General features: G+C 44.7%; 2 protein-coding genes across 2 annotated transcripts in view; one reads left to right on the top strand and one right to left on the bottom strand.

Annotated features, from left to right (window-relative positions):
• Positions 1-12,500, bottom strand: part of LOC112240918 (ventricular zone-expressed PH domain-containing protein) — a 190,581-nt gene that overhangs the window by 153,387 nt on the left and 24,694 nt on the right. The gene's annotated exons all lie outside the window — the stretch shown is intronic.
• Positions 1-12,500, top strand: part of LOC112248047 (pentraxin-related protein PTX3) — a 17,521-nt gene that overhangs the window by 2,507 nt on the left and 2,514 nt on the right. The window contains exons 2-3 of the mRNA XM_042297671.1: positions 2,788-2,953; positions 6,573-6,979. Coding sequence (XP_042153605.1) covers positions 2,788-2,953; positions 6,573-6,979 — 573 coding nt within the window. The remainder of the gene's footprint in view (positions 1-2,787; positions 2,954-6,572; positions 6,980-12,500) is intronic.

Here is a 12,500-nt window from a genome sequence, read left to right as displayed (position 1 = left end):
AGATAAATTCATATTTTACTTGAAGTTAAATCTTGCATTTTTAACTTGCTAAAAAAAAAAAACTTCCAGAGAAAAGTTACCATTGCGTCTTCCTCTGCAATCAATCACGTCGCTGTCTGCTGACCTATAATGCCTGGTCTTGAATGCGGTGGAATTGGATTGGTTTTACAAGAGCAAAGATTTCTCATCCGAGTGGAGAGGTGCAACTGAAGCACAAAATGTGTCTGAAGCCGAGCAGAAATTACAATCGGTTTTCCATCTGCATTTACAAAACACAGCAAGATATATTTTCTGCATTATATTATTATTATTATTTATTTTTTTTGCATTAAAAAACAGAATTCTGCTTCAAGGCAGCCCCTGGAAGTCTATTTAATAGGTATGATTGGCAGGCCTATGTATGGCTGGGCTCAGTCAGTGTGTGTACAGATATCATACTAAAAGAGTTTGATTTTAGAATCATTGTGGATACGTTCTGCTTGTGTGGGCTGTAAAAGTCTGTCTAGATGTACTCTGTCCAGTGTTGCTCTTTGTCAAGTTATTTATCTCTGGATAGGAAGTACTAAGAGTGTAATCATAGAGAGTGTGAGCACTGACTGTGTTAGTGTGCCAGAGTTGGCTGAGCAAATCTGGACGTGTTCTCCTCTCTTCTCCTTTCTTCTCCTCTCCTCTCTTCTCCTCTCTTCTCCTTTCTTCTCTTCTCTTCTCTTCTCCTTTCTTCTCCTCTCTTCTCTTCTCCTTTCTTCTCCTCTCTTCTCTTCTCCTCTCTTCTCCTTTCTTCACCTCTCCTCTCTTCTCTTCTCCTCTCTTCTCCTTTCTTCTCCTCTCTTCTCTTCTCCTCTCTTCTCCTTTCTTCTCCTTTCTTCTCCTCTCCTCTCTTCTCCTTTCTTCTCCTCTCTTCTCATCTCTTCTCCTCTCTTCTCCTCTCTTCTCCTTTCTTCTCCTCTCTTCTCCTTTCTTCTCTTCTCCTCTCTTCTCCTCTCTTCTCATCTCTTCTCCTTTCTTCTCCTCTCTTCTCATCTCTTCTCCTTTCTTCTCCTCTCTTCTCCTTTCTTCTCCTCTCTTCTCCTTTCTTCTCCTCTCTTCTCCTTTCTTCTCTTCTCCTCTCTTCTCCTCTCTTCTCATCTCTTCTCCTTTCTTCTCCTCTCTTCTCATCTCTTCTCCTTTCTTCTCCTCTCTTCTCCTTTCTTCTCCTCTCTTCTCCTTTCTTCTCCTCTCTTCTCCTTTCTTCTCCTCTCTTCTCCTCTCTTCTCATCTCTTCTCCTTTCTTCTCCTCTCTCTCTCCTTTCTTCTCTTCTCCTTTCTTCTCCTTTCTTTCTTCTCTCTCTTCTCCTTTCTTCTCCTCTCTTCTCCTCTCTTCTCTTCTCCTCTCTTCTCCTTTCTTCTCCTCTCTTCTCCTTTCTTCTCCTCTCTTCTCATCTCTTCTCCTTTCTTCTCCTCTCTTCTCTTCTCCTCTCCTCCTTTCTTCTCCTCTCTTCTCCTTTCTTCTCCTCTCTTCTCCTCTCTTCTCCTCTCTTCTCCTCTCTTCTCTTCTCCTCTCTTCTCTTCTCGTCTCTTCTCCTTTCTTCTCCTCTCTTCTCCTTTCTTCTCGTCTCTTCTCCTCTCTTCTCCTCTCTTCTCCTCTCTGTTACCTGCCAGAGGGTACATTGAGTAAGTACAGTTCATAGATAATGTAAATAATCTGGACCAGTGTTTACTGAATGGTGAGTCACTTCCAATTCAGCTGCTCTGAAATGTCCCAAAGCTTTCAGCTGGGTAATGAAGCAACAGACGTTTGGAAATCACTGCTCTACCTCTGTTAGCAGAGTCTATCTCCAGTAGTTGTGTCTCAGGGACTGTTCCTCAGTGTGCTCTGTCAGTGTTGGCTGTGAAAGTCTGGGCAGAGAGTAAGTTAAGCGAGAGGAGACCGGGGCTTTTATCCTCCTATTGAGAACTGACCATTATGAATAACTGGTCATTGATCAAAGAAATACTATTTAATTGGGGAATTCTTCTCTCAGCTGGTTTGGAAGGTAGGCTCCTTGGTGTGTGTGTGTGTGTGTGTGTGTGTGTGTGTGTGTGTGTGTGTGTGTGTGTGTGTGTGTGTGTGTGTGTGTGTGTGTGTGTGTGTGTGTGTGTGTGCGTGCGTGCGTGCGTGCGTGCGTGCGTGCGTGCGTGTGTGTGTGTATGGTTTATACTCTAACAGAAAACCATAACCAACAGTACATTTGCTCGGGGCAGTTTGTCATGTGACTTTACATTATTAAAGATGGAGCAGCCCAAACAAACCCTGGTGAGTAACATCATAACACATTACCGTACCAGAGGGAGAGACCGTGCCAATGACTCAAACTGCCAGGACACAGAAAGAAAAAGAGAGGGAAAGATAGAGAACGAGACGTGTAGAGACGGGGAGAGGGAAAGATAGAGAACGAGACGTGTAGAGACGGGAAGAGAGGGAAAGATAGAGAACGAGACGTGTAGAGACGGGAAGAGAGGGAAATAGATTGATACTGTTTCAAGCTAAGAAAAGGATCATCTGAGACAGAGATGGACAGTTGTACATGTTGACTTAAAATGTATGAATACAAGCCATCTAACATACATGCCTGTCTCTTCCACCCCACCTCTCCTCCCCTCTTTCTCTCTCTCCCTTCCCCATTCCTCTCTCTCTCTCTCTCTCTCTCTCTCTCACTCTCTCTCTCTCACACACTCTCTCTCTCACACACACTCTCTCTCACACACACTCTCTTTCTCTCACTCTCTCTCTCTGTCTCTCTTTCTCTCTCTCTCTTTCCCTCTCTCCAGCCACGGCTATCCCAACCCAAGCCCCCTGTAAGGTTACAGAGATGACTAAATGGGACAAGCTCTTCTCCATGCTGGAGAACTCTCAGATGAGGGAGAACATGCTTCTGCAGTACTCCGATGACATCATCAAGGTGGAGTTGGGGTCGCTGCGTGGAGAAATGCTAAGGTTGGTATATATATATATACAGTGGGGCAAAAAGGTATTTAGTCAGCCACCAATTGTGCAAGTTCTCCCACTTAAAAAGATGAGAGAGGCCTGTAATTTTCATCATAGGTACACTTCAACTATGACAGACAAAATTAGGAAAAAAAATCCAGAAAATCACATTGTAGGATTTTTAATGAATTTATTTGCAAATTATGGTGGAAAATAAGTATTTGGTCACCTATAAACAAGCAAGATTTCTGTCTCTCACAGACCTGTAACTTCTTCTTTAAGAGGCTCCTCTGTCCTCCAATCGTTACCTGTATTAATGGCACCTGTTTGAACTTGTTATCAGTATAAAATGCTAAGGTTGGTATATATATATATATATAGGCACTTCCAATAATAATCATATAACTTTTATTTGTCCTATTTCTCACCTGTACAAGCGTGTATTCATTGGAAATGTTTTTGTTGTTGCATATCCCTACCTGAGACACCTTCGGAGATCACAGCCAGGGTCGGCCATTCAAAGGTGACCTTGGAACAATTAAGGTTCAGTGTCTTGCTCAAGGGCACATCAACAGACTTTTCACCTGGTCGGTTCTGGGATTAGAACCACTAGTCACCAACTAATATACAAGCACTATGTGGAAAAAGTACCCAATTTTCATACTTGAGTAAAAGTGAAGATACCTTAATAGAAAATGACTCAAGTAAAAGTGAAAGTCACCCAGTAAAATACTACTTCAGTAAAAGTCTAAAAGTATTTGGTTTAATATATACAAGTACTAGTAGTACCCACTCAGGGCTCCTGAGTGGCGCAGCGGCCTAAGGATCTAAGGAAGGCATCTCAGTGCAAGAGCATCACTACAGTCAAATCAAATCAAAGTTTATTTGTCACGTGCGCCGAATACAACAGGTGTAGTAGACCTTACAGTGAAATGCTTCCTTACAGGCTCTAACCAATAGTGCAAAAAAGGTATTAGGTGAACAATAGGTAAGTAAAGAAATAAAACAACAGTAAAAAGACAGGCTATATACAGTAGAGAGGCTATATACAGTAGAGAGGCTATATACAGTAGAGAGGCTATATACAGTAGAGAGGCTATATACAGTAGAGAGGCTATATACAGTAGAGAGGCTATATACAGTAGCGAGGCTATATACAGTAGAGGCTATATACAGTAGAGAGGATATATACAGCAGTGAGGCTATATACAGTAGAGGCTATTTACAGTAGAGAGGCTATATACAGTAGAGAGGCTATATACAGTAGAGGCTATTTACAGTAGAGAGGCTATATACAGTAGAGAGGCTATATACAGCAGTGATGCTATATACAGTAGAGGCTATTTACAGTAGAGAGGCTATATACAGTAGAGAGGCTATATACAGTAGTGAGGCTATTTACAGTAGAGAGGCTATATACAGTAGAGAGGCTATATACAGTAGCGAGGCTATATACAGTAGAGAGGCTCTATATAGTAGAGAGGCTATATACAGTAGAGAGGCTCTATACAGTAGCGAGGCTATAAAGTAGCAAGGCTACATACAGACACCAGTTAGTCAGGCTGATTGAGGTAGTATGTACATGTAGATATGGTTAAAGTGACTATGCATATATGATGAACAGAGAGTAGCAGTAGTGTAAAAGAGGGGTTGGTGGGTGGCGGGACACAATGCAGATAGCCTGGTTAGCCAAATGCTGGAGCACTGGTTGGTCGGGCCAATTGAGGTAGTATGTACATGAATGTATAGTTAAAGTGAGTAGCAGAGAGTAGCAGCAGCATAAATGAGGGGTGGGAGGGGTCACACAATGCAAATAGTCCGGGAAGCCATTTGATTACCTGTTCAAGAGTCTTATGGCCTGGGGGTAAAAACTGTTGAGAAGCCTTTTTGTCCTAGACTTGGCACTCCGGTACCGCTTGCCATGCGGTAGTAGAGAGAACAGTCTATGACTGGGGTGGCTGGGGTCTTTGACAATTAGGGCCTTCCTCTGACACTGCCTGGTGTAGAGGTCCTGGATGGCAGGCAGCTTTGCCCCAGTGATGTACTGGGCCGTACGCACTACCCTCTGTAGTGCCTTGCGGTCGGAGGCCAAGCAATTTCCGTACCAGGCAGTGATGCAACCACGATGTCTCGATGTTGCAGCTGTAGAACATTTTGAGGATCTCAGGACCCATCCAAATCTTTTTAGTTTCCTGAGGCGGAATAGGCTTTGTCGTGCCCTCTTCACGACTGTCTTGGTGTGTTTGGACCATTCTAGTTTGTTGGTGATGTGGACACCAAGGAACTTGAAGTTCTCAACCTGCCCCGCCGATGAGAATGGGGGCGTACTCGGTCCTCCTTTTCCTGTAATCCACAATCATCTCCTTAGTCTTGTTTACGTTGAGGGATAGGTTGTTATTCTGGCACCACCCGGCCAGGTCTCTGACCTCCTCCCTATAGGCTGTCTCGTCGTTGTCGGTGATCAGGCCTACCACTGTTGTGTCGTCTGCAAACTTAATGATGGTATTGCAGTCATGTCTGGCAATGCAGTCGTGGATGAACAGGGAATACAGGAGGGGACAGAGCACGCACCCCTGAGGGGCTCCAGTGTTGAGGATCAGCGTGGCTGATGTGTTGCTACCTACCCTCACCAACTGGGGGGGCGGCCGGTCAGGAAGTCCAGGATCCAGTTGCAGAGGGAGGTGTTTAGTCCCTGGTTCGAAACCAGGCTGAATCGCATCCGGCCGTGATTGGGAGTCCCATAGGTCGGCACATAATTGGACCAGCGTTGTCCAGGTTTGGCCGGGGTAGGCCGTAATTGTAAATAAGAATTTGTTCATAACTGACTTGCCTAGTTAAATAAAGGTTAACATAAAAATTATTAAGCATCAAAAGTAAAAGTATAAATCATTTCAAATTCCTTCTAACCAGTGAGTCCTCCAGATCAGAGGCAGTAGGGATGACCAGGGATGTTCTCTTTTTAGTAAGTCCTCCAGATCAGAGGCAGTAGGGATGACCAGGGATATTCTCTGTTTAGTGAGTCCTCCAGATCAGAGGCAGTAGGGATGAGCAGGGATGTTCTCTGTTTAGTGAGTCCTCCAGATCAGAGGCAGTAGGAATGACCAGGGATGTTCTCTGTTTAGTGAGTCCTCCAGATCAGAGGCAGTAGATGACCAGGGATGTTCTCTGTTTAGTGAGTCCTCCAGATCAGAGGCAGTAGATGACCAGGGATGTTCTCTGTTTAGTGAGTCCTCCAGATCAGAGGCAGTACATGACCAGGGATGTTCTATTGATTAGTGAGTGAATTGGACCATCTTCCTGTCCTGCTAAGCATTCTAAATGTAACGAGTACTTTTCGATCTTTACCAAACCACCAATCCCAAATTGACCTTTACCAAACCCAAATCGATCTTTACCAAACCATCAATCCCAAATCGACCTTGACCAAACCACAAATCCCAAATCGACCTTTACCAATCCCAAATCAACCTTTACCAATCCCAAATCGACCTTTGCCAAACCACCAATTCCAAATCAATCCCCTAAATTCTGTGCACCTGTGTACATCTGAAAGAAGTCCTTGTGTAATGTAGCCTACTTCCTGGTCTCTGATGTAATCCTTCTCTAATCCCTCTTCTCCTGACCCCAGGTTCGTGGCTCAGTACGGAGGGGCCTGTGGCGTTGCGGTGGAGACTGCTGGACGGAGGATGTCCATGCAGATGGAAGCTCGCCTCAAGGAGAGCCTGGAGCATCTCAGGCAAGATCGGAGCATTGCTGCTGGGAAATCTGCAGGTAATTCTGGGAATAGCCACCAGGAGACGCTGTTACAGCAGCTCCTCCACGCGGCGCGGACACAGGCTTCCCGACTCGTCAAGCTAGAAAATATCTGCCTGAGTAATCCAGGACCCATAACGCCACCAGAGGCAAAGCGGGAAGACCTGCAGCAGGATGTGGTGCCAGCAGAGATGCTGGTTGCCCTGGTGACAGAGCTGGCGAAGACGAGGGCAGTTCTGGAACTAGCGTTCAAGTCGGCACAGCAACGACACCTGCCCGCAGGTGAGAACACCTCTTCCTGTGTCACCATCTATACATCCTACCATCCTTTACATCACTTCTCAATCAGGGGTGCTACTTTCCACAGGGGCTACTTGACCCAATCAGGGGTGCTACTTTCCACACGGGGTACTTGACCCAACCAGGGGTGCTACTTTCCACACGGGGTACTTGACCCAACCAGGGGTGCTACTTTCCACACGGGGTACTTGACCCAACCAGGGGTGCTACTTTCCACACGGGGTACTTGACCCAACCAGGGGTGCTACGTGACCCAACCAGGGGGTGCTAGTACTTGGCCTATCCTCAGGGGGTACTTGGCCCAACCAGGGGGTGCTAGTACTTGGCCTATCCTCAAGGGGTACTTGGCCCAACCTGTCGATGACTGGCTCCCTCTAGTCAGGTTAGTACTTGGCCTATTCACAGGTTAGTACTTGGCCCAACCAGGGGGAGCTAGTACTTGGCCTATCCTCAGGGGGTACTTGGCCCAACCAGGGGGTGCTAATACTTGGCCTATTCACAGGGGGTACTTGAGAAGACTCATGGGACCAGAGGCCTACTGGTAAAATGCACATGAGGGGTTAGTTCAGGGGTAGTCTGGGCCGAGCAACATGTCCCTGCTAGTACAGTAACCTGGTTGAGAAGCTCTGCTCTACATAATGTAGAAAACGAATGCTTAAACACCATCAGGAAATACAGCACCCCTCTTACAAGAATCACACCAGACATCCCTCCCAGGCAATTTGATCCTTACAACTCATTGATTCTCGAAAGAATGAATATAGCAAAATAAATACCTAGGGAGTATGAATATAAAAATGTTTCTGGTCCATTTTTCTTATAACAGGGATTCTTATCAGAGAGCTTTTCCATGTTCCAAACCCAGTCTCTGCATCTGTGATCTCTATTTGTAAGGATCTGAGAGCCTACACATACCCACGTCCTGTACAGACCTCGACCTGCTTACTATGTTGGAATTCAATCAAAAACAAAATGAGCCCAGGTCTTCAGAGAGTCAGCTCCAGTTCCATGCATTAATCAGATAAAACCACAATGCTGTTTATATATCGCACACACACACACACACACACACACACACACACACACACACACACACACACACACACACACACACACACACACACACAGGTATAACCATTAGCAGGTCGGCACAGCAACCGCAGCAAAGCACCCTGGGAAGCAGAACCAGATGGGAACGGTTACCCCCGGAGAGAAACCTGAGACAAATCTAACGTCAATATTTAGGGTCTGGTAGGAAGAGTCAATCACTGTGTGTGTCACAACCTAGATATTAGACTGCTGCTGCAGAGAGAGGGGGAAGGGAGCTGTCCACACGGATATAATACACCCTTAGTAATACAGGAATCATACATAATCCCACACACACACACACACACACACACACACACACACACACACACACACACACACACATACACACACACACACACACACATACACACACACACACATACATACACACATACACATACACACACACATATACACACATACACACATACACACACACATACACACATACACACACACACACACATACACACATACACACACACATACACACACACACATACACACACACATACACACACACACACATACACACATACACACACACACATACACACACATACACACACACATACACACACACACACACACACACACACACACACACACACACACACACACACACACACACACACACACACACACATACATACAAAGACTGATTCAAACCTCCAGCAGTGATTTCCTCTCCTGGTCTGACTCTGGGCTGATGCATTATGTCATGGTGTTATTACACAGTGGTGGAAAAAGTACCCAATTTTCATACTTGAGTAAAAATAAAGATACCTTAATAGAAAATGACTCAAGTAAAAGTGAAAGTCACCCAGTAAAATACTACTTGAGTAAAAGTCTAAAAATATTTGGTTTAATATATACTTAAGTATCAAAAGTAAATGTATTTGCTAAAATAATACTTAAGTATCAAAAGAAGTAGTAAAAGTATAAAAAATAAAACATGCCCTTAAATTAAAGAAAAACAAACTGCACATTTTCTTGTTTTTAAAATGATAGGATAGGCAGAGGTACACACCAGCTCCAAGACATCATCTATAACAAAGGCTTTTGTGTTTAGTGAGTCCTCCAGATCAGAGGCAGTAGATGACCAGGGATGCTCTCTGTTTAGTGAGTCCAACAGATCAGAGGCAGTAGGGATGCTCTCTGTTTAGTGAGTCCTCCAGATCAGAGGCAGTAGGGATGACCAGGGATGTTCTCCGTTTAGTGAGTCCACCAGATCAGAGGCAGTAGATGACCAGGGATGTTCTCTGTTTAGTGAGTCCACCAGATCAGAGGAAGTAGGGATGACCAGGGATGTTCTCTGTTTAGTGAGTCCTCCAGATCAGAGGCAGTAGGGATGACCAGGGATGTTCTCTGTTTAGTGAGTCCACCAGATCAGAGGAAGTAGGGATGACCAGGGATGTTCTATGTTTAGTGAGTCCTCCAGATCAGAGGCAGTAAGGATGTTCTCTGTTTAGTGAGTCCTCCAGATCAGAGGCAGTAGGGATGACCAGGGATGTTCTCTGTTTAGTGAGTCCTCCAGATCAGAGGCAGTGATGTCCACCTCAGATCAGAGGCAGTAGATGACCAGGGATGCTCTCTGTTTAGTGAGTCCTCCAGATCAGAGGCAGCAGGGATGACCAGGGATGCTCTCTGTTTATGAGTCCTCCAGATCAGAGGCAGTAGATGACCAGGGATGCTCTCTGTGAGTCCTCCAGATCAGAGGCAGTAGATGACCAGGGATGTTCTCTGTTTAGTGAGTCCTCCAGATCAGAGGCAGTAGATGACCAGGGATGTTCTCTGTTTAGTGAGTCCTCCAGATCAGAGGCAGTAGGGATGTTCTATTGATTAGTGTATGAATTGAACCACGTTCCTGTCCTGCTAAGCATTCAAAATGTAACGAGTACTTTTGGGTGTCAGGGAAAATGTACAGAGTAAAAAGTACAATATTTCCTTTAGGAATGTAGTGAAGTAAAATTAAAAGTTGTCAAAAATAATAACTAGTGAAGTAAAACACAGATTCCCCGAAAAAACTACTTAAGGTTACTTTAAATAATTTTTACTTAAGTACTTTTCTTCTTAAATTTATTTTTATTTTTATACCCCCCCCCCCCTCGGAGGACAATTATCTTAGGGAGGGGGTGGGGTTTTTCCTACAGCTTTTTTCCTACTTGCTACTACATACTTGTTAAAAGCAGTCACATAACAATAATGCATGACCAAACATAAGCTCTTTAATCCCACCACTCAGCCACTCTCACCTATCACCATAGACCACCCCTCAGCCACTCTCAGCCCATCCCACCTATCACCATAGACCACCCCTCAATCAGCCACCCTCAACCTCACCCATCCCAGCTATCACCATAGACCACCCCTCAACCTCAGCCCATCCCACCTATCACCACAAATCCCACCCCACCACAAGACCACCCTCAACCTCTCAGCCCATCCCACCTATCACCATAGACCACCCCTCAGCCACTCTCAGCCCATCCCACCTATCACCACAAACCACCCCTCAACCTCTCAGCCCATCCCACCTATCAAAAATAGACCACTCAACCTCTCAGCCCATCCCACCTATCACCACCCTCAGACCACCCACCATCAACCTCTCAGCCCATCCCACCTATCACCATAGACCACCCTCAACCTCTCAGCCCATCCCACCTATCACCATAGACCACCCTCAACCTCACAGCCCATCCCACCTATCACCACAAACCACCCTCAACCTCTCAGCCCATCCGACCACTCATCACCATCCCAGACCACCCTCAACCTCTCAGCCCATCCCACCTATCACAATAGACCACCCTCAACCTCTCAGCCCATCCCAGCTATCACCATAGACCACCCTCAACCTCTCCCAGCCCATCCCACCTATCACCACAAACCTCTCACCACCCACCCCTCAACCTCTCAGCCCATCCCACCTATCACCATAGACCACTCAACCTCTCAGCCCATCCCACCTAATCACAATAGACCACTCAACCTCTCAGCCCATCCCACCAATCACAATAGACCACTCAACCTCTCAGCCCATTCCACCTATCACAATAGACCACCCTCAACCTCTCAGCCCATTCCACCTATCACAATAGACCACCCTCAACCTCTCAGCCCATCCCACCTATCACAATAGACCACTCAACCTCTCAGCCCACCCCACCAATCACAATCCACCCTCAACCTCTCAGCCCATTCCACCTATCACAATAGACCACCCTCAACCTCAGCCCATTCCACCTATCACAATAGACCACCCAACCTCTCAGCCCATTCCACCTATCACAATAGACCACCCTCAACCTCTCAGCCCATCCACCTATCACCATAGACCACCCTCAACCTCTCAGCCCATCCCACCTATCACCATAGACCACTCAACCTCTCAGCCCATCCCACCTATCACCATAGCCCATCCACTCACCATAGACCACTCAACCTCTCAGCCCATCCCACCAATCACAATAGACCACTCAACCTCTCAGCCCATCCCACCTATCACCACAAACCACCCCTCAACCTCTCAGCCCATCCCACCTATCACCATAGACCATACATTTTCAATAACTGTACATGTGGCATAACTCCTCTGTTTCAATTCATAATATTATTAATAAATATAACACAATTTTTAAACATTTTTTCCATAAATAATGTTTTTTTTCAGTATATTTGAGTTTGACCATAACATTTGATGTAATATTTGTTCTATATTTTTCAGGGGGATAAAAATGAAATTGTAACCAGCTTTGTAAGGCTTGTTTAAAAAAGGGTGATACTTAAAAATAAAAAAACGTTTTCAATTAGAAATGAAAAGTCCTAATCTGTATGACGGCCATTTTGGAACAAAGGATGAGCCTTAATAATCTTTTTTACCTTTATTTAACTAGGCAAGTCAGTTAAGTACAAATTCTTATTTACAATGACGGCCTACTGGGGAACTGTGGGTTAACTGCCTGTTCAGGGGCAGAACAACAGATTTGTACCTTGTCAGCTCGGGGATTTGAACTTGGAACCTTTGGTTACTAGTCCAACACTCTAACTAGGCTACGCTGCCGCCCCAAGCTACTGGAAAACCATTTGGGGTTTAAGTATAACTTATGTATGAGTGAAGCTTTTATATTATATATTATATATATATATATATATATATATATATATATATATATATATATATATATATATATATATATATATATATATATATATATATATATGTATTATATAAATAGACATGTTTAATTTAGTCTTGACTTTAGCATTCTAAATCAAATGAAATATTTTTTGCTCGTATGATTTTAAAAGAACAGTCATCTGGAGTAAATAGTAAGTCAGTAAACTGTGATAAAGGACCAAAGAGTTCATCAATGTGAATTTTCCCATAAATAGACGAGTATTTACC

The sequence above is a fragment of the Oncorhynchus tshawytscha genome, linkage group LG14, assembly GCF_018296145.1.
Source record: "Oncorhynchus tshawytscha isolate Ot180627B linkage group LG14, Otsh_v2.0, whole genome shotgun sequence".
Lineage (NCBI taxonomy): Eukaryota > Metazoa > Chordata > Actinopteri > Salmoniformes > Salmonidae > Oncorhynchus > Oncorhynchus tshawytscha.
The sequence above is the reverse complement of the archived record's forward strand: the minus strand, read 5'-3'. Positions and strand labels throughout refer to the sequence as shown.